General features: G+C 55.1%; 1 protein-coding gene across 1 annotated transcript in view; it reads left to right on the top strand.

Moving 5' to 3' along the window:
* The window catches only part of GRAMD2A (GRAM domain containing 2A), a 32,131-nt gene extending 11,328 nt beyond the window's left edge, over positions 1-20,803 (top strand). The window contains exons 2-14 of the mRNA XM_034993664.1: positions 10,946-11,166; positions 11,533-11,668; positions 11,930-12,022; positions 13,269-13,326; positions 13,702-13,777; positions 14,391-14,494; positions 15,072-15,170; positions 15,295-15,366; positions 15,910-15,972; positions 16,971-17,115; positions 17,361-17,460; positions 18,290-18,394; positions 18,594-20,803. Coding sequence (XP_034849555.1) covers positions 11,940-12,022; positions 13,269-13,326; positions 13,702-13,777; positions 14,391-14,494; positions 15,072-15,170; positions 15,295-15,366; positions 15,910-15,972; positions 16,971-17,115; positions 17,361-17,460; positions 18,290-18,394; positions 18,594-18,597 — 909 coding nt within the window. The 5' untranslated portion in view covers positions 10,946-11,166; positions 11,533-11,668; positions 11,930-11,939 and the 3' untranslated portion in view covers positions 18,598-20,803. The remainder of the gene's footprint in view (positions 1-10,945; positions 11,167-11,532; positions 11,669-11,929; positions 12,023-13,268; positions 13,327-13,701; positions 13,778-14,390; positions 14,495-15,071; positions 15,171-15,294; positions 15,367-15,909; positions 15,973-16,970; positions 17,116-17,360; positions 17,461-18,289; positions 18,395-18,593) is intronic.
* The last annotated feature ends 1,160 nt before the right edge of the window (positions 20,804-21,963 follow it).

Genomic DNA, 21,963 nt, shown 5'->3' with positions numbered 1-21,963 from the left:
TATTTTTATATATGGTGTGAGATAGGGGTCCAACTTAAATCTTTTGCTTGTGAATATCGAGTCCCAGCACCATTTGTTGAAAAGACTAATCTTTCTCCCATTGAATTGGTTTTGGCGCTCTTGTTGATAGCTTCTCTTCTTTATGTATCCACTTTCCTAGCTCCTGTACTCATTCGTGGGCCAGTAACTCAGAAATTTATCCCTTTGGCCTGGACCTTTCTTCTGAGCTCCTTACTTCTATATAGCTTGACATCTCCACTTAAATGTTTCTCACACAACTTCAAGACTGAACTCTTGATTGTTTCCTTCAAATATGCTCTTTTTCCAATATATTTTTCCCTGTTTCATCTCAGTAAAACAGAGCAGTATCCTACTTGCTTAAGCCAGAAATCTAGAGTCATATTTGACATTTTTGCCCTTAGACCCCACGTCCAATGGATCATCAAGTCAGGTTGATTTTATTTGGAAATATATATCCTGAATCCATCCCTGGCCTTCCAACACCACTGCCACCAAGTGTGAGACATCATCTCTCCATTGGAATACAGTCTCCTACCTCATCTGTCTCCATGGAAAAATTTTAAACATATACAAAAAAGGAGAGAGTTGTAGAGTGGATACCCATGTATCCATCACCCAGCTATAATAATCATCAACAGAAGATTGTCCGTATTTCATCAATACTTACCTCTACTCCCCCTTTCCCCACCTCCTTTGGATTACTTTCAAGCAAATCCATGTATCAGAGCGATCTCTTTAAGATACAAAGTTGATAGGGGCGCCTGGGTGGCTCAGTCGTTAGGTGTCTGCCTTCGGCTCGGGGTCATGATCCCAGGGTCCTGGGATCGAGCCCCGCATCGGGCTCCCTGCTCGGCGGGAAGCCTGCTTCTCCCTCTCCCACTCCCCCTGCTTGTGTTCCCTCTCTCGCTGTCTGTCTCTGTCAAATAAATAAATAAAATCTTTAAAAGAAAAAGAAGATACAAAGTTGATAGTGTATTTCCCGGTTTAAATCCCCTTATTGATTCCCCACTGCTTTTAAGAAAATGAAAGAAACCCTTACTGGGATGCACAGGGCCCTGCATGATCTAGCCCTGCCAACCCCTCCAGCCTCGTTGCTCCCCACTTCACTACTTCTACCCTCTAGACACAAAGGTTCTGTTTATGTTCCTCATACATGCTACACACCTCTGGCCTCAGGGCCTTTGCACATCCATCATAAACCCTCTACAATGACCCCTCTCTAACTCCCTCCAAATACCCTCCCCCATCTGATTAGCACCCATTGGCTATCAGCTCAAAATGCCACTACTTAGGGAAAGCTTCTCTGCTTTCCACGGCTGAGTCAGGACTCCCTGATAGAGGTCCAACTAGGATGCTGGGCTCTTCTTTCATAGCATAGATGACATAGTTATAATTATGTATTGATTTATATAAATATTTGTTTCATGTCTGCCTCTCCCACCAGGCATTTTGGGGATAGTAGCTTGCCTTATCCCTCTTAGTACACACAGCACTTACACGGAGCTGAGCGAACTGCAGACGTTCAGCTGGTGTTTGTAGGAGGGAGGCAGGGAGGCTGGCAGCCCTTTGAGGACTGTGACCCTGCTAGCCTCTCCTGGGGTAGGGGGTTCTTCTGACCACAGGAGGGTCAGTGGCCATTTGCAGTTCACCCAGTTCCTAGCTCTGCTTTGTTTCTTCCTCAGACAACACTTGCTTTCCTTCCTGGGCTGAGGCTTTCTTGCCCCTTCGCTGAGAGTAACTGAGGCCCAGAGAGAGGGAGTGGCTTCTCCAAGCCCCCTCAGCAGTGACAGGTACTTCCACGCCTGCCTCTCTGTCTTCTGGCCCCCACCCCCAGCCTCTTTCAGGACCCTAGACTCCTTCCAACCAGCCCCGTGCCCTGAGAAGAGCCTGGAGGGCCCACAAAGTCAGAGTGATTCTGAGGTGGGTGTTAGGGGATGGTTGGAATTGGGGTGCGTTGGATGGTATCCGTGGATGGACAGAGCGGGCTTGTCCCGAGAGTAGCCACGCCCCCTGGTAGCCTTGGGCGGGGTGGGGGGCGGCTGAGCGCCCAGCGGCCTGTGGGCCCTCCCTCAGCAGGCTGGGCAGAGAGTAGCCCCCAGGAGCACAGGAGTGCTCTGTTTCTTAATGAATGCAAGTCTGTTTTTCGACCTGAATGACCAGCTTCTTGTCTGGAAATGGCCAGGCCCGAAGTGGCCGGCCAAGAAAAAGTGGTCTGTGACCATGTCCAGGGGTGCCAGCTTAAACAGATGCTTCCACAGCAGTGGCAATGCGGGATGAGGCCAGCGACAGGCAGGTCACTCTCCGCAGGACCAACCGCCTGCTCCTCGGTGTGGCCTGGGCTTCGCGAGAAATCCTGGCCGTGCCCGGCAGCAGAGCTTCCATGTTTCAGCTCTTTGTCCGTCTGCCTCCCTGGGGACTGTTCTCACTCTGCGGGCCTCTGAGCTCTGGCCGGGAAGGGGTGGCAACTGCTGGCCTCGGACCTCTGGGGGAGGGGGGGTGAGATGCTGAGCGTGCGGGGGCTGAGCTGTGGGAGTGCCTCCTGGGCCCCCGCGGCGGGCCGGGGTGGGGGGCAGTCCCTGGGTGGGGCCCAGGTGCAGAGAGGGCCTTCCCGGCAGAGGCTTGCTGGCTGTAGTCCCAGGGGAAGAGTCAGTCATGCAGGAGCTCTGTGGGTGCCGTGTGGGGCCTGGCGGGGCCTCAGTCTCTGCTTCCCATGGGCGGTTGCACTTCTAGGTATCCCTCAAGGGGCATGATGGGATGTAGAGTTTTCAGTGTTGCTGGCAGGCGTGGGGGGTGGGGGGCGAGGCTGTGAGAACCCCCCCATCGGCCCCAGGGCTAGGCCATGACCTCTCAGACCCCCCCCCCCAGTAGCCCTGAAGATCTGCAGGTCAGAGAGGGGATTTCCCCCCATTTTATAGGGGAGCAGACCCTGAGGAAGGTGACTGGGGACCACACAGAAGGAGGTCAAGGGCAGAGAAAAGCAAACTTGAGTGACTTGCTCTCTCTCCAGGTCTTGTGTTTGTGTCTTGAGTCCCAGTGCGGTGGAACAAACTACACAGAGGAGCTTCTCAGCAGAGAGTGTTTGTTTATTCAGTACACAGTTATTGAGCACTTACTGCATGCCTGAAGCTGTGTGCAGCCCCGGGGTGAGAGATGAATAAGGAAGACGGTCTAGTGGGTCTAGTGGGGAGACAGCCACTTAAATGGGCGGTACAGCAATGAGGATATCTCAGCAGGGGTCTGCTCTCCCCGGAGCTACAGGCTTGCCAGGCTTCGGGGAGCGGAGGTGTTGGGGGATAAGAGCAAGAAGGTCTCCACCTTGGGCAGGAGCTAAGCAGGACCCAGCAGAGCCGGGAGGACAGCTCACTAGCAACGCTCCCAAATGCCTGAGAGAAGTCAGCCTGAGCACTTTGATCCTGAATTCCATCCCTGTGAGGACCTGGGCCTTTCTGGTGTACCCCAAGAGCCCAGATCTGGATGGCGGGGGTGTGTGGGAGGCCCTAGAGCAGGGAAGAGGGCAATTGGGGTCCTTTAACCGGGGTGGGGCCAGTCAACCAAGCAGCTAAGGGCTTGGCTGACCAGCTCTGGGCTCCTCAGAGAGGCCTGGGCAGTGGGCAGCGTCTTGGTTGCCAAGAGTGGGAGATGGGGCCAGCCTTGCTCTTGGCCCTCCCGGCTCCCGTTGGGTAGAAGGCCCAGGGGCCTCTGAGATCCCTGTAGGTAGGTGTTCTTGTTGGCAGCAGAGGTCAAAGGGGTCCTTGTTCAGGCTGGATGCAGCCACCCCCAGAGGCCTAGCCAGCTCACATCTCCTCCTGAACAACTAGCTCTCCCAGTTTGTTTGGTTCTTGGAGCAGAGAAGATAAAGGCTTGGTGGGGGTGGGGAATAGGAAGGGGTCTGATCTAGGGAACCCCACCTCTCAGACAGGCCCCTGCATGGCTGTCTCAGCCCAAGAGACCTCCTTTGGTCTCCCCCAAGCCCCGTCTACTGGAAGCACTACGGGAGAGGGCAGAACACCAGGCGCGGAGCCCTCTGGGCGGCGTGCTGAAGGGGACAGAGTGCAGGATTTCGGCCAGACCGATGTTTGAATTCAGCTCCACTCCTCCCTGCTTGTGTGGTCGGGAGCTCGTGCATTACCTGTCTGGGCTGCCTCTTCATCTGTATGACCGGACACCAGAGCGGGCCTCAGGGCTGGAGGTCCTGAGCCACACCTGTCCCCTCCCTTCTCCCCAGGGGCTCCCTCCGCTAATAGGGCTTGACTTGGTTTGAACCTTCCGAGTCCTTCCGCCTCCTGACCCCGAAGGCCTGTTGGGGGTGTGGTGGAACCCAGGCCTGGGTGTCAGACCTCCACGGGGTCCTGGCCCTGCCAACGACTGAGTGTGGGCACGTCCCTGGAGCCAGCTGGGCCTCCCTTCTGCCCCTGTGAAATGCCAGCAGAACCACCTGCCCCATGTGAGTGGCTGAAATGACGTCTCAGGTGTGCCCTGGTTGTGGGGCTTCTGGTCCGGCTGCAAGTGCCGGGAAAGTGAATGGGCTGCAAGCGGGGCAGACCCTCTGCTCTCTCCCAGCCTGGGGCCTTGGCCCATGCCCTGCTGCTTCTCTCTCTGCTCTCTGCTCTCTCTTCACTTGTTCTAGACCCAGCTCCGGGGGCACCTGGAGGTTCCGCTCCAGTGTCCCGTCCTGCCTGCTCACTGCCTCTGGCTGGGCACCTCCCGTCTCGTAGGCTCTGGGGAAGATCCACTAGAAATGGAGTCGGATGGGCTAAGATCATCTCTCCCTCCAGAGAGGCTGCTGGTCAGCTTGCAGATGGCCCTATGCGGGTCTGAAGCACCTGTGGTTCTGCCAGTGGCGGCCAGGGTCATTTGGTCCAGACTGTGACGTCTTGGGAAGCAGGGCACCTGGCCTTCCACCTTCCCATTCATTTCAAGCTGCCCCAGGTTGTCAGAGGGAGCTAAGCACATCCCTGGCTCGGGTGTTCTCAGACCTCCTGGGATGTAGGGTTCATAGCTGCGCTGAGCACCTGCCCCTGCTGAGCCCTTTGCCGGGGCTGCTGAGCCTGACAGCTGGATGGGGGGCACCCAGCGTGTGGCCCCCAACGCACCGAGCCCCATCCCCATACACTCAGGATGGACTTCAGCTGTGGGCTTTTCTCCCCTTTTCTGGGCAGCAGAAACAGCAAAGCAGTTGTCCTAGATAAGGAACATCAGCTTCGAAAATAAAGTGAGGTGCAGTTTCTGTGTAAGAAATACTAGGATTATTTTTGCAAAAGAAGATCGCTTTTTCTCTTCAGGTTTTAGAGTACTGATGATCAGCCTGACTTTATCAACATTATGCCAGTTTCCCTTTGGCAGAGGTCTTGTCAGCCGGTGTCTGGGCTATGTGTCAGGACTGTGGCCCTGGGAGGGACGTAGGGAGGCTCTCAGGAAGGACACAGAGCCAACCTCTGCTGCACAGAAAGCTGCCCCTGCTTCCCTGGCGTGACCTAGTAAATGTGCTCTGTGACCTGAACAGATGAAGGAAATCTCTATGAACAATGTGGTTCCTGTCTTGCCGAGGGTGTTCCTGGAACTCTAGAGGGGCAGGGCCCTAGATTCAGAGCCCGGGGTGGGGGGGGAATTCCACCTGGATTCCAGGGGAGGTATGCTTCTCCCTCTGAGCCCCAAAGGAGGGAGAGACGTGGGGGTGAGATTCATCCAGTGGTTTCTTTACACTGGTTGCATGTTTCAAATCACCTGAGAGCCTTGAAAAGCCTGAAACTGAACATCTGACCCACCAATTCCAATCCTAAGTGTTTACCCATAGAAATGAATACTTGTGTCCACACGACAGGTACTGGAATGTTCTTGACCACACCTTCGCAACAGGCAAAAACTGGAAAACTGCCCAGATGCCCATCTAGAGTCAAATGAATAAATCAGCTGCAGTATGTCCGTGTAATGGGATACTAAACACTAGTGGAAATGCACAGTTTACAGCTACACACAACACCGTGGACGGATCCCCCAAATGCATTGCTGAGTAAAGGAAGCCACATAAAAGAGTATGTGTGGTACGATTCCATTCACAGAAAGCCCGGAGAGGCAGAGACCACGTGTGTCGTGGAAGCCCGGATGACGGTCATCCTTGTGGGTTTCGGGGGAGGGGATGAGACTGGAAGGAGCAGGGTGGGGGTTTTCTGGGGGCTGGTTTCCACGTGTGTTCTATTTGTGAGATGCACTGAATTGTACACTTATTTTATGTGTGCTTTTCTGTATGCAAATTATTCTTTACTAAGAAGTTGAAAATATATAGTTACCTAGCGGCTCCCCCGAGAGGCTCTGATTTAATTGGTGTGAGACAGGGCTCAGGCATCATTTTTTGGTTTGCTTTTTGGAGAAGCTCTCCATGTGATGCTCACGTGTAGCCAGCAGGCTGCACATAAGAGTTGACGGGACGGTCTCTCTCCTCCGTGAAGGAGGTGGTGCGCTGTGTGCTGAGGTGGAGGTGGGCCACCTTGGTGGCCTGTGAGTTTTGTGCTTTCAGGGACGTGGTGCTAAGGTGTGGTTTTTTTGTTTGGAAGAGGGCTCTACTTGGAGGTCCCCGGGGCCCAGGGTCCTAGCTGGCTGCCGAAGGGGAGAAACTGTCGCTGGGCCTGGTCTTGAGAAGGGCTGGCAGGCCCCCCAGGATGCTCTAGTATCTCGAATGCCCAGGAGAAGTCAATTTGGGAGGCCCCCAAGTTGCCCCAGGGGACCTGCCTGCGACCCTGGAGGCCTGGCTGGCTCAGGCTGCTAGGCCTGGCTTTCTGCTTCAGCGTGGCTGGGGGTATGGCTTGGAGGAGCCCGGCGGGGGGTGGGGGGGGCGGGGTTTGCCCTGGGGCTATGAAGGGTTGAGTGTAGACAAGGGGGCTGGGTAAGCTGGAGGAGTGTTGCCTGGGCACAGGACAGCCCAGGGGCATGCCCTTCAGTGGACAGTGCAGGGAAGGCAGGAGGGCCCCAAATACCACATCCATCCCATCCCGTCTGAGCCACTTTCTCCTTTTTCTTATGTCTTCTGCCTCCCACTTGAGCTCCCCGTTTGGTCAGTCAGCCAGGATGGACTGGGTGCCTGGCAGTGCTGGGCTGGTGCTGACGCCTGCTCCATCTGCCTGCAGGGGCCCCATGGGCTCCGTCCTCCATGCCGTTCCCTCCTGCTGCCTGGCTTTGTCCTGCCCTCCCCGCTCTGGGAGTGTCACCATCTCTCTTTCTCTGTCTCCTTCCTTCGCGGTAGCAAACACTGGGTGCCTGCTGTGTGCTGGGGATACAGGGATGGATGAGACACACCCCTGCTGGAGCTCAGAGTCGACTGGGGGCAGACGGATGTGTAGACAGACAAGCACAGTCTGGTGTGGTAAGTGCTGGGGCGACAGCATGACGGAGGGGACGAGGGACCGCAGAAGAGGGACTGACCAGCTCTGCAGGGGGGAAACCAGGGAAGGCTTCACAGAGGAGGTGACATTTGAACTGGGGCTCTAAAGATAAGCGGAATTCCCCAGGTGGATGTGTGTGGAGAGGAATTCCAGGTGCGGAGGACGGTGCGGAGGACGAGCCCCTGGGGAGGGCGACTGCAGCAAGGAAGCTGGGGCTCAGGGGAGCCTTGTGGGGGAGACTGGGAAGGGAAGCAGGATGCTCAGGAAGGCCTGCAGAGGTGGCGAGAGGGAACTCAAGAAGGAACACCAGCAGCAGAGCAGCGGGATCGGCTCTGGGCCCCAGGTGGCTCTGTTGGCTGTGCAAGGTGCGGAGAGGGCCAGGCATGTGAGCAAGCTTGTCGCCTGCATCCGCGGAAACGACGGTGGTGATGCGGCTGGCCCGCGCTGCAGGAGTGGAGAAGGTGGATGGTGTCGTGGGTTAAGCGGTGGTAGGGCTCTTGGGGCCTTGGGGATCGATTGGTCGTGGGGGTGGGGAGGAGAGAGCTACGGATTCTGGCTGGGGCCGCTGTGGCAGGAGGAACCTTTCAGGGATGTTGGGTGCTCGGAAGGAAGCAGATCTGGGGGGATGACACCGAGTGCGCCTTGCTGGATGCATCCTGATGGCGGGCTGAAGCTCAGGAAGAGAGGGGGTGTCAGGTTAGAGATTTAGATTTGGGAGTGCCCACCTAGTTGGGAGTATTTTGAGCCTGGGAAACATCGAGAGTGGAGTGTACATGGCAGGTGTCCTGTGAAGCCTGGAGTTTGCAGGACGCAGCTCGACTCTGGCACCTCTGGATGCCCTCCTGGTTGTCTCTCTCTTCCTCCCCTACTCTCTCTGTGGCTCCCCTTTCTTGACTGGCCTGGCTCCTCTCCTGACATCTCCCCGGATCTGCTAGCTGCCCATCCCTGCCCTTTCAGCTGCCCTGAGTGGCAGGCCCCACGCTGGGCTCGTGGCACGATAAGCTCAATATTTGTGGAGGGAATGAAGGCAGGCTTACGGGCGGGTCAAGTTCCTGCTGCGTCCTCTGGAGAGGCATCCTGCCCTGGGACCAGGCTCAGCAGGGTGAAAGGGCCCCATCGGGGCCTTCCCCAACCTTTTCTGCCCTCTCTAATGTCCAAAGTATTGGGCCTCCCCTTGATTACAATAATGATATTTTGGGGTGGGGGGCTTTGATTGAAAAAACAGACACAGATTTGAGGACTTCTGATCTTACCCCACAGTGTGGAGGTGGGTGGGACTGGATGGGCCGGGGGTGTCGTTCGCAACACACAGAGCAACTGGCTTGAGGAGGTCTGTGTGGGAATGCAGAGGCCGCCAGCACGGTGGGGGGGGCCCAGGCTGGCCCCCCCATTCTCCAGCTTCCTGCTCCCCTCCTGACTGGTTCTGTGGTGACCACTCTGCCCCAGGCCTACCTGTGCATCCGACTTGGCTCCCGTGTCTTTATTTGTACTCATCTCAACACTGTAGGGGAGAAGACTGGTGGAAAGTCTGACTTGATCATTTTGAAAGCAGTACCTTGGGGCCCCAGGCGGGGTCTCTGTATCAGGAACATTAGGAGGCCGGCCAGGAGGGACTGGCCTTCACAGATGGACAGGTCGGAATGGCTTGTAACCATCCTGTTCATCATGCGTAAACGGGTTGCTTTTAAGTTTAGGGATATTTGAAAGCCATTTGCTCCCAGTCACTGTGTTTTACCCCCCGTTCTAGTCTTCCTGGAGATGCTGTGGGGAATGTGCAGAGCCTTCTTTTGTTTTTCTCACGGTCTGTCCCTCCTCCAGCCTCGCTTCCTGTCCCCACAGGGTCATTCCTCAAACGGGTCCCGTGTGCCTGCTGCATGCGGGCTCTGCCCCCAGCTCAGGGCCTTTGGTGAGGGAGGAGGCGGGGTCCCTGCCATGCTGGAGCCCCCGGAGGTGAGCAGTTTAGGCACCGACCCGGTGTGACAAGTGCCCGGAGGGAGGCAGGGATTGGGGTGCTGTGAGTGTCTGCCCCGGGGGCTCCTCACTAGGCCGGGGGAGGGTGGAGGGCAGGCTCCCCTCTCCTGGAGAAAGTCACGCCGGACCTAAGGATGAGTTCGGTCTAGGATCCCCGCACAGGCATGATGATGAACGCAAAGTTAGATTATGGGAACCTATGCAGGGCGATAGTCCTACCCAGCCGGTAAGGTTCGGCTTCCTTTTCTCTGGGAGCCCTTCTGTGACTCTCGCTCTGTCTGCTCTCTGAGCTCCTACGGCCCTGACACCTCCAATCACCCTTTCCAGTGCCTGAGTGACAGGCTCCCTGCCGCTGAGACCATGGCCAAGGTCCTGCTTGGAGGTCTCACTCTATCCCTGGTCCTCCAGGTTAAGAGTGTGTTCCTTCGAGCAGGCCCCACACCCTTCTCTTTCCTGGTGGCCCAGGAAAGCTCACAGGCTGCAGGGTCCAAGCTCAGTGGTTTGACTTGTGCACGCTCTGCATTGGGGGCCTCTCCAACCAAAGCATGCAAGCCAAGTGGGGAACCAAGAGATGGAAGACGTGGAAGGAATCTACCACACAAAAATGGAACAAAACCACAGGCAAAACTAAAGGCAAATGACACACTGGGGGAGATGTTTATAAACATGATAAACTAAGGATTAATGTTCTTGAAAAAGCATTTAATACAAATCAGTAAGACAAACGTGGAGATCCTCATAGACAATTCACAGGTGGAAGTTCCAGGGGTTCATATGCCTACATGGGAAAACTCATTCAACCCCTCCATAAGCAGAAATAGAAATGAAAATAGCATGTTTTCACGTACCAAATTTGAATAGCCAGGGTAAGACCTCGGTGTTGAGAAACGGGCGCCCTCACGTAGCGCTGATGCTCGTGGTCACCAGCAGAGCATCTGGAAGCAGTTTGGAGTGGGTCTAAAGAGCCTGAGAAATATGCATTCTCCACCCACGAATCACACTTCTGAGAGTCTGTCTCAGCCATGGACAGGGACACGGGGAATTCCTCATGAGATCATGTTAAGCAACAAAAGTAAGACCTACGTATTATAATGCATAATTCCACTCCCATAAATTCTATATTTATGCATAAACCTTTTCTTTGGGTGATTCTTGAAGAATTTTTTTCCTTCTGGGGTATTTTGATCATCATATGTATAGGTTTTATCTTTTTCATATTTTCTATAATGAGCAGAATAAAAATCAAGAGGGGGAGGGAAAACCCTCTTGAAATGTGAAATGATGGAACCAAATAAATCTAGAAATTACCTTTGGGGGTCAAAAGGGTCAAATCACTAGCAAAACTTGTTGCTTTGCAAGATTCAGGAACCATGTTGATATGTGCACCAAAATGCTCCACAAGGGCAAGGACAGAGGTCACCAGGCCACAGGGCTGTGGATGGGCTGACTTTGTGGGGTGAGGTCGCCTGGCTCTTCACTGCGTGATACTGGGTCCAGCCGGTCCCTTGCCTGGTCTGTTTCCCACTGTGTACACAGCATGGTGGGGGGTCAGACTAAATCATCTCTGATCTTGGCAGATCTCAGCTGAGTGGGCAACTCCGTTCTTGAAGAAGAGAACTTTGACTCGCCCCAGTGAGAGCTGAGAGGGACTGCGGGCTGGTATTTGCAGGCCTCAGGTTCCAGCTCCTTACCTGCCCAGGACCTTGTGGCCTGTTTGCGACCACTGCAGCGCCCTGCCTTGGCCCTGCTTCTTGGCCACCCTCTCTTCCCATCAGCTTCTGGGCCCACTCTTTTGGGGGTGAGTCGGGCTGCTCAGGTTTTATTGATTCCTAGCCTGTCTCCTGGAGGGGCAGGAAGGGGGGACCCTATGCTTTGGAGCTGTTTAGGGGAGGCATGAACTCAAAAGTCACTGGGGAGCCCCACCTGCCCAGGGAGATGGCGGCTCCTCCCTCCAGGGCTCCCTCTCTGCGACATTTTTGAGACGGCTTGGCTCTCAGGGCCAAGGTGCCCTGACTGTCCGAAGGCCACCAGGCCACCTCCTGGTGCGGGGCCGCTCCTCCCCTCCCAGCCCATGGTTACCTGTGGGCTGACTGGAGCCCCCCCCCCCCAACACACACCATCACTGCACCAGTTCCTCAGCTCTGCTTCGGCCTCCTGTGCTCAGCATCCTTCCTCAGATCCCGATGGCTTATGGGAATGCCACCCAGGCACCTCAGGAACTTCTACTGTCAGCCGTGAGCAAGTCTTAGAGTCCTTCCCACTGTGCTTTCTCAAGGGTGGGCCAGGTGTGCCCCACTAAGGTAGGCTGATTTTCCTTCCGGTCTGGGCATAAACTGACCTGCAGGCTTCCAGAAAATGCGGCATGAGCTTGCCCCCTCTGTCAGGAACCAGAGCACTCCTGCCTGAGCTGCTGCCTCTGACCGGTCACATCTTCAGCCTCCGCCTGAATAGCAGGGCCCGTCTGGGGTGCAGGCAGAGGAGCCGGCCTGGGCGTGGGAAGCTGCTAGGGAAAGGTGCTCCCGCAGAGCCACCCTTCCTGATGTGGGCCTGTTTCTGTGCAGCAACCAACAGATGCGTGGAAAGACGGCTTCTCTGAAGAGCCCCGTGTCCTGCTCAGAGAAACTAGCCAGGGTTCAGGCACCCCTGGACTCCAGGTGAGGCCCCTCCCGGTCAGAGATACCTACAGATTAGGGGTGGGAAGCCCTCAGGAGGACCTTAAAGAAAGGGGCAAATAAAAAAGAATGAAATCTTGCCATTTGCAACGACATGGTTGGAGCTAGAGAGTATTATGCTAAGTGAAATTAAGTCCGAGAAAGACAAATACCGTATGACTTCACTCATATGTGGAATTTAAGAGACAAATCAAACGAGCAGAGGGGAGAAGAGGAGAGAGAGAGGGACAAACCAAGAAACAGACTCTGAACTCTAGAGAACACACTGATGGGCACTAGCGGGGAGGTGGTTGGGGGGATGGGTGACATGGGTGATGGGGATGAAGGACTGCGCTTGTGATGAGGGTGATGTATGGAGGTATTGAATCACTGTATTGTACGCCTGAAATTAATATTGCACTGTATGTTAACTGGCTGGCGTTTAAATAAAAAATAAAAAAAGAAAGGGGCAAGGGGGTTAAAGAAGGGGCAGAAAGGGGACCTTGCGTCTGGTGTTAGGCTGGGCATAGGCTGCCCCGGGCCTCTTCTTCCCAGTCCGGGGCCTGTCCCAGCACACGGGGACCTAGCAGAGTCTAGGCTTCTCAGATTACCAGCCTCCTCCCTGCCCACCTGTCCTCAGGCCAACCTGGCCAGGGCGAAGCTTTGCGTTCCAGCACCACCCCCTCTCCCTCAGCCTTGGTAGCCTCCCTCAGGTCAGGTGAGTCTGCTGAGCTCCAGGCTGCCGGGAGGGAGGAGGCTGCAGGGAGGGCAGTCCTGCCCGGATCATGGCCCACGGCCAGGCCCCGGAGCCGTGAGTCTGACATCTCCACCTCACCCGCTCCCCAAACTGGTCCCCATCCCTGTGTCTCCTGCTCACCTATCCTTGGGTCTGCTCCTCTGCTTGTCCTTTGGGCAGAGAATGGGAGAGGGTTTTTGATACCCAGGGGTGGGCAGCTCCTAAGCATCTCTGGGAGATGGGAGATGGAGGCTCAGGCGGATCATACCTCCTGGGGGGCCCGCTGCCCACTGCCGTCTGGGAGGAAGGCCCCCAGCGTGCAGGAGTGCCCTTCCCCAGGGCTGAGCTCCGTCCTCCCTGTTGCTTCTCACCTTGCTGGGGCTCCTAGAGAAGGGCCTCAGTCTTCAATCTCTCCCCCAAGCTTCTGGCTTGAGGCCAGGGCAGACCGGGCACTAAGGATGTATGGGCAGGACTCAAGGGTTCCTTGTCCCTGGAATGGAATCTCTTTTGCAGTCTGCACTGGCCAGAAGGCTTGAAGGGTGGAGAGATAAAGAAGTGTGGCCGAGAAGGGGTAAGTGTGTGGAGGCCGCCTTTTCACTGCCCACCAAGGGAGGGGCTCTGGGCTGCCTGAATTCGGGGACTGTTGGCTCCTTGGCCGCCAAGGCCTGTCACCAAGGGAAACCTGAGTGAGTGTCCCCTCCTGGGTGGGGGTGGTGCGTCCCCCTCCCGTCATAGGCTGCCCGTCAGGACCTCCTGTCGTCATGTCACCGAGAGACAGGCTGTGCTTGGGACTCAGCCTTTCACCCACGCTGGCTCTTTGCCGACTGCTTGGCGCTAAGTCCCCGGAGCCTCTGCCCCCATGGCATTATTTCCTGGTGGCTGGTGCAGGGCCCCTTTGGGGATCTAATCCCCCAGGACTTCTCAGCCCCAGCTTGTGTGTTTGCAGACGCTGCTGAGTAAATACAACCAACAATACCACAAGCTGTTTAAGGACATTCCCTTGGAGGAGGTAGTTCTCAAAGGTGAGCTGTCTCCCAGGTGCGCCTGGACAGGTGCCTAGAGTGCCTGAGGCCCAGGTCCTCTCCTCTGGAGCCTCCAAGGCACAATTTTGATATGGGAACTGGCTGCCCTTTGCATGTGGTTGGGCCTGTTTTCTTTAGAAGTCTGAGAAGACCGGGCAGATGGGGGATCTGAAATGGGATTTATGAAAGTATTCTTGGGGCACTGTCAGGGCTTCCAAATTTTATTTCTGTTCTGTTCTTATCCATGACTGTTCTTTCCTGCTCAGGCTTCTCAGTGAGCATGTGGGAGCATTTGCACAATCGAGGCCCTCTCTCCAGGGCAGGGCAAGGTGTTCTGCCTGAGGGAGCGAGAATCCAGGCTTAGGGAACCCTTTGAAGCATGAGTAGAGGAAGAGGAAAGCTCTAGCAGTTTGGTGGGCTCAGGTGGGGCAGTCAGGACTCTTGAGAAGGACTCAGGGTGCTGGTGGAATGGGTGGTTTGGGGCCTGGGGTTGGGAAGGGGGATTCTGAGCAAGGCAGTCCCTGAGGCTGGGCTCTGGACTCCTGAGTGTGAGGACGCAGGCCCTAGGCCTTTGGGGTTGCTCATGGCAGTCTTCTTTCCTGTGAATTCCCAGTGTGTTCCTGCGCCCTCCAGAGAGACCTCCTTCTCCAGGGCCGGCTCTACATCTCCCCCAACTGGCTCTGCTTCCATGCCAGCCTCTTTGGCAAAGATATAAAGGTAGTAATAAGTGGTAAGGGCTGCAATGGGCCCATGAGGCCCCAGCCGGGAAAGAGACAGGGCCCCTATCCTGCGGGCATCAGGCACCTGGTGAAGCCTCTCACTGTGAGGCATCCCACCTGGTCTCCAGGGAAGTAGCTTCACCCCTTCCAAAGCAGGGCTCCGATCTAGACTCCACAGAGTCTACAACAGGTCATAGCCAGTTTATTCTGCCTATGGGTGCCTCTGAAATGCCTTCAGAATCAGAGTGGCATGTCACACTTTGGGGGAGCCATAGTTGTGGCCAGGGGATGGCTCAGGGAACTCCATTACTGGAGTATGGGATTCACCAGGGCAACCATCCTTGGCCTCCTGGATAATAGGGTGAGAGCCCAGAGGGCAGGGGCAGGGTAGTGGGACACCTGGAAGGGGAGCCTGCATCAGAGGGTGGAACGCTCACATATTCTCCCACCTAGGGCCAGGCTTCTCCATGGTGTCCATGCTTGGCTGACTGCCAGTCAGGGGGCACTACGCAGGAAGCAAAGGGACTGTGTCCTTGGGGGTGAGTCCTGAGAGAAGCATGCCTCTCCTCCCTCAGGTGGTCATTCCCGTGGTGTCTGTCCAAATGATCAAAAAACACAAGATGGCGCGGCTTCTTCCCAATGGCCTGGCCATCACCACCAACACCAGCCAGAAGGTCAGTGAGTCTCTGGACCGGCCATCCCTTGTAAGTCTCCTGTCCCAGCCCCAGGATCCTGACTCTGGTACTCTCCCCAGTCTGTATTTACACCGCCCTTTTCTGTTTTCTTTCTCTACCCCAGTACGTCTTTGTGTCACTGCTTTCCCGGGACAGTGTATATGACATGCTGAGGAGGGTCTGCACACACCTCCAGGTATGGAGCTCCAGGGCAGGAGTTGGGCCAGGGCGGTTGCTCAGGCCTAGACTGAGGTCTTGGGACCAGGCTGTTGGGAGAGGTTGGCCCATCTCTCCAGCATAGGGACCAAGAGCAGGGAGAGGCGAGTAATGGGCTCAGGCTCAGTGTATCTGAGCTCAGTCCTTGGGCGGGGTGTCTATGCTTGTGAGCGTGTCTCTTTGAGGCCAGTGTCCGCTGTGTGTCCCCATGTGTATGCCCTCATCATGCTTCTTCAGTGTGCAGACAGAAGCACGTGGCTGCTTCCCAGTATGCCTACAGCTCTCGTTGGCCCACGCTGAGGAAGTGGGGAGGGGAGGCAGCATGGGGGAGTACATTGCCTTGGATTTACCCTCTGCTCCAGCACTGACTAGGGGACTCCGGCAAACTCTGGGAGCTAGGCTTCCTCTGACCCAAGGTGGCTTATTTGGAGGTAAAGCCCTCTTGGAGAGTGCTAACACCTTCTCACTCCTGACCTTGGCTGTTCCTGATGGACAAGTGACCCCAGTTTCCTTTCTTCCTTAGCCTTCCAGCAAGAAGAGCCTGAGTGTAAGAGAATTTCCAGAGGAACCTGAGTGCGAATCCCTGGTGAGAACTGAGGTTGGAAGCAAAAGCTGCCGGTGTGAGGGAACCTATGGCTCTGAGGCTTCAGGGCCTCCCAGGCAGCAGCCCACAATGTCCCCTTGTCCCCTTCCAGGCTCAAGAGCCAGTGGCCGTGCTATGCCAAGGGGTCCCCTAGACCTGACATGCTCCGTGCCATGCGGAGCCACTATGTCCTGGGCAGATCTGCTGACTTTCTGAGCAGAACAGTTGTCCAGCCCCCAGAACGCTGCCCGGGTTGGATCCCACATCTGTACAGCCACAAAGCCAGTGACCCTCCTCTTCACTTTAGCAGGGTCAGCAGGGCCTTCCAGGGGATAGAGATGTCTTCGGGGAAGAACTCCAAAGGCTATCACTGTAGAACTCAGACAGACTCATTTGAGATGCCGAGGTCCCAGCAGTTTCCTTTGCTGTGGGGGTTCTGGGTAGGCAGAGCTGAGTGCTAGAACAGTGATGGGGATGGAAATGACCCCAGGGTGTTTGAAGTCTCCTTCACTAACCACTAAGCGTTTAGCCAAGCATATAATATGCACAGTACTATGCAGGGGATAGAAGGTGCTGTTCCCATTTTTGTTGATGGGGACCCTAAGTACCCCCTGCTAAGGTCAGTGGTGTACTTAGGGTCAGAGTCCAGATTAGGAGGACTTATCCCATCTAAGATACATTGTGCCAAGCTTTCTTGGGCTCAGCGGATCTGAGCACGTACCTGGGTTAGCTCACGTCTTGGATCCCACTGTGGTTCTATAGTAGCAGTCTTCAAAGACATTGTTCCCTGGAAGAATGGCTGGTCCCAGCAAGGGAGCAGGTAAGAGAGACACGTGGTTGCTAAGGCAATGGCTCCCCTCCTCCTGGGTACCTGCCATCATGCTCACTGGGTATCTGTACTGGTAGTACCTGGAAAAGCTTTGATAAACCTAGTGTGGGCCCCTTAGGACAAGTGACATCCCAGGGTCATAGAGAGACAGTTTTTCCTGCCTTCTCTGCAGGAATTCCTCATCCCTGAGATGAAGTGGAGAAAAGTGTGCCCTGCCTCCAGGTCCTTATCCCTCCCAGACAACATCCCTTGTATACCTCGGGCATCCATGGACTCCACGGACAACTGCTTTCCCTCCAGGAAGCCTCCCGGGTCTGGTGAGCTCAGGGTGCTCGTCTGTGACAACTGCTTGCAAAGACCAGGCTTTCCCTGCCCCCACTTCTGCAAAATGGAAAAATCACAGCCAGCAAGGCTTCTGAGAGCTGTTTCGTACTTTATCCAAATCTATAAGGAAAAGCCAAGCCTAGAGCCTAAGCAGCTTGAGAATGGGGGGAGGTGGGCTTGCTCCTTGCTGGGCTGGGCTCCTGCCGCAGGACGATGCCTAACTGCTCTCCTATCACAGAGAAGGCCGTCTGTGAGGAGGAGAAGCTGGAGGAAGAGCCCAGGAGCGACGGGGAGCTGAGGCTCTGGGATTACCAGCTCCTCAAGGTCATCTTTGTGCTGTAGGTGACTATATTGGGCGTCTGGCTGTTTGGCGCAGGGGCCTCTGTGTGTGGGGCGGTCACTGACCAGAGTGAGGGCAAGGTCCTAAGTCAACTGAAGGCTCCTGAGTGGTGTCTGGAGGCTACCTGGCAGGCCCTTCTGCAGCAAGACAAAGTGCCTCCAGTCTTTATTCATGCACCCCTGTAATTTAGGGTTAAGGCTGTGCAGAAGGGAGGGGCAGGATATGAAGCTATTGAAAAAAGGGAACGTTGCATGGGATTGGGGAGGGGGACAGCTGACAAAATTGGAGAGGGCCATCAGATAGACTAGGGGAGAGCTGTGGCCTTCCTGCCACCCACCTTTAGAGTAGTTTTTGGAACCCCAGACTTGTCTGTAATTCTGCCTAAGGACCAGCCGAGTGGTGAGCATGGTGGGGCCCCTGGCTTCCCCTCTACCTTACCTCATGATCTTCCTCTGGTTCTGCTGGCTGAGTTCCAACTGTCAGCCTCAGCACTTGCTGGGAGAAGGGACGTACCACCTCGGGGGATAATCTTAACGGCCTTGAAGAGGAGGCACAGGACCAAGGTGGCTGGTCAGAGGGAAGGTGGGCTCAGTTTAAGGACCCAGAATTCCTGCGGGGCTTTGAAGACACCTCCATGGGGACAAGTCTCAGGATCCCCACATGGCCTCTGGGAACAAAGATGTCCAGGCCTGAATGTAGCCAAGAGGCAAAGAGTTCTTTAATTCCTCCAGTTGCAGGAAGTAGCTTTGTCCCCACTCCTATTTTTGGTGAGCCTCCAAAAATGTCCTTTTTCCAGATAGATATCCTTCTTATCTCTCTTTCTCCAGGATCTGCTTCTTGGTCATGTCCTCATCCTATCTGGCGTTCCGCATCTCCCGGCTAGAACAGCAGTTATGCTCCCTGAATTGGGATGGCCCAGTCCCTGGGCACAGGTGATGTCCTGTCTCTTCCCAGTGCCTTGGGGATTGAAGGTAAAGGACAGGAGCCAATACCTATGGCCAGGCTGCTTGTTGTCCTGGTTGGGCTTGGCCCTGCCCTTGGGCTGGCTTGACAGCTCAATCTGGCAAGCAAGGTTGGACACAGTGTGCAGGGTAAGGCCCCTTCTCTGATCTGGGGATCTCCTGTGTGCAGGTAACAACCACCTTGGCTTCTCCAAGAAGAATGCTCTGGGTGCTAAGCTTCCACCAGTGACCCCCGTGGTTTATGCTGTTGCTGTGCTGAGACTGAATATGAAGGAAAATACTCCAGATCCTTCCTCCTCCCCTCAACTCTTATCCCTGCTGTTGACAAAGCTCCTACAATTTGGGGACTCAGACACGAAGCCAGATTCTTGGAACCAGCCGAGAAATTCTGTATACTAAGCTTCGGCAAGCACTTGGAAAAAGAAAGTTAGCTTGTTCCTTGGAAACGGTCTGGCACAGAGGCAGAGCACTAGGAACCAACCAAGGGACAAAGGCCACGATTTGGTACCTGGAATGCAGCTCTCCACGGCCACGCGGCTCGCGGCAGTAGTGGCACAGAGGCCCGGACGAAAACCACCAGTGGGCCTCTGCTCTCTCCCAACATACTGTGCTCTCACTGGGGCCCCCGAGAGTCCCTGTCCTGGGGGCACCTGTCAGGCCCAGGGCAGACAGGGGAAGTGGGGTGGGGGGGAGCTAGGAACGACGAGAGGAGGGTGTGTAGCTAGGATTCCAGCCAGAGGGGAAGGTTCATGCCCCTCACGAGGAGGCTGGCTAAGGTTCATGCCCCCCACGAGGAGGCTGGCTGAATCCGGAGGACAATACTTGTAGCAGAGGACGTGGCAGGGGCTGCGAAGGAGGGCCGAGGTCCAGTGTTCTGTGTCCTTAGCTGCCACTTCCTGGTGAGACAGGTGGAACAGGGCCTGTGATCACTGTGGTCACAGACCTGGTACTGCACCTTCCCCGGGTGTGCTCAAACAGTTCTGAGGTGCCCCAGGCGGGAAGTAGAGGATGGGGGGGGGGCGGGGAAGGTCGGTGGCTTCGATTTGAGCTGGCTTTGTACTCCCTGCCTGACTGCCTGAGAGGCCATGACCAATAGCAGCCTGTTGGGGAGGCGTGGCTGGGCAACTGGGCAGCTGGGCATGAGGGTGTTGGGCCACCGCAGGGCAGAGCTCACTCGTGTCACTTGGAATCAGTGAGTTGCAGGCCATGGGGGAGGGTCCTCCACTCCATGAATAAGGTGGGGGTGTCCAAGGTGGGCCTGGTACAGTGCAGGGACCAGGTCAAGGGGTTTTGTCTGATACCTCTGGGGACAAGAGAGGTGGGGGATGGGAAGAGTGGACACAGTGGTAGCTTTGCCTTAGACAGTTCTCCATCTCTCCAAGGGCCTATCTATTCTAAACAGCTCCTCTGTGCCTCAGAACTCTGCCTGCTCTCCCTGGGACTCCAATATGCCAAGACAGTGCCTTTGGGGGTTCTAGAAGGGCCTTCGTGAGGAGGTCAGATGTATCAGGCAGAGTCACTGGTGATGGGGTGAGCGTGTCAGAAACAGTCACTGCTTTTCCTTCTTCAAACACCTGAGAGGTTAATCAGGGAGAAATCCAAGTGGAAATTAGTTATTGTGGAGCCATGATTGTTCTGTTTAAGACAAACCCAAATGAGGATGTGGGGGACGGATCTGTAGGTGAGAAGTCCCTAAGCTCAGACGAGCGGTCTCCTTATCCTCCCCCCGCTGCAGGTTCTAGGATTAAGCTTGGAGCCTGCCTGGGGGGTTGCTGGTACCACCTCTGGGGGTGGCAGGTGAACTCATATTCCGTTCTCCCCACAGCACCACACTGGATAAAAACCCATCCTTCTTTTGGACCCAGCCCCCTTCGTCACTCCTTTATATCACGTTTTCAGGGAAACAGTCCCCCTTGCCCCAGTGTCTCCCCGCCTTGGTCCTTGCTGAAGGGCAGGGAGAATAGGTCCATTCTCTGAGTCCTGCTGGGTTGAGCCAGAGGCTCATGGGAGGCCACCAGAGGTGCCAAGCCATGGGTGGCTATGCCAACACGCTGGCGAATCTGGTCTCCAGCCCTGCGCCGGACTCAGAAAAGGCAAGAGGCTCTAGGGGAGGTGGCTCTGGAGGTCCTCTTGGCTATGAGTGTGCCTGTCACTCTGGAGGGCCCCCTGTCCATTTCTCCCTTTTGTTCCTCAGCCTGGTCCTGTGGGGCCACTGTCCTTTCCCTTGTGCTCATTTGTAAACTATGTGTATTTATACAGACCTGCTTGCACTGGCTGAGTCCCTTTGAGTCCCTGAGAGATTGGTTCAACCATCCTTGGGTTGTTCTGGCACGGCAGTAGCCTTTGAAAATATTTTAAAATATAAACATTCAATTTTTTCTAGTGTCCTGTGGTATGGAAAGTTCATTTCTATCTTTTGACGACTCACAAAAGGTCCTCGTGTTAACATATTTGGCACTAAGGAAACTGACGGGGCCCAAGCCATCCCCAGAATCTCGAGTACTCTGCAAATCTCACAGGGCTGTAGCCGAGCCGCTTCATACTTCAGGCATGCTGGGAAGGCGAAGAGCAGCCACAGGAAACCGCCGCAGCCTCCTGCCTCTGCTGGGGGGACACCGAGAAGGCTTCCCCATTTCTCTGGGGCACCTCCAAAGCAACGTCCCAGGTTCAAATGGTACTGTGCTTCTGACTCAGGAATTCAAGTCCGGAACTCCGAGCCGGAAAATCTCTGTGTCCTTTTCTATGACATCGAGCCTAGATTAGGGAGGTGAAGTTCCAACTTGCGTCACGTTACCTTTCTTTTTCCCTAGGATGCCCCTTCTAGTAGTGACTCATTCATTCAGCAAATCCTGAGCCCAGAGCACGAGCCAGGTACTCTGCGGGGCACTGGAGATACAGCAGTGAACACGACAGGCAGTATCTCTGGGTCCCCATGGCACTTACACACCATGTAAACATAAGTTCCAAGTAAATATGTAAACAAGCAAGGTAAGTGCAGATTGTGATTAGATTCCATGAAGGGGGGAAACGGTGATATGAGAGTAAATGGGGAGTTGGCTGTAGATGGGTGGTCAGTCAGGAAAGGTTCTCTGAAGTGACTTTTAGATTGACGTTAAAGGATGAGGAACCAGCCACAGGAGGAGCATTTCGTGGCAAATGGATCAGTAACTGCAAAACGTAGGAGAGAACGTATATGTCTCTTCTGCACAGAGAGACTCTGCATGACGCTAGGATATTGATGAGGTGGAAGAGTGACGTAGAAAGAGGTTGGAGAGGTCAACACCAACAACATGCAACCAGTTAAAAAATGGGTAAGGAACTTGAATGGACATTTCTCTGAAGAAGAGATATAAATGGCCGACAGGCACATGAAAAAATGCTCAACATCACTAGTCATTAGGGAAATCAGAACCACAATCAGGCACCACTTCACGCACATTAGGACGGCTACTCTCAAACAGAAAAAAGTGTTGGTGAGGATGTGGGGAAACTGGAGCCCTTATGCACTGCAGGTGGGAATGTAAAATGGTGTCGCCACC

This window comes from Mirounga leonina, unplaced genomic scaffold (assembly GCF_011800145.1).
Source record: "Mirounga leonina isolate KUSES-001 unplaced genomic scaffold, KU_Mleo_1.0 Mir_91, whole genome shotgun sequence".
Classification (NCBI taxonomy): Eukaryota; Metazoa; Chordata; class Mammalia; order Carnivora; family Phocidae; genus Mirounga; species Mirounga leonina.
The sequence above is the reverse complement of the archived record's forward strand: the minus strand, read 5'-3'. Positions and strand labels throughout refer to the sequence as shown.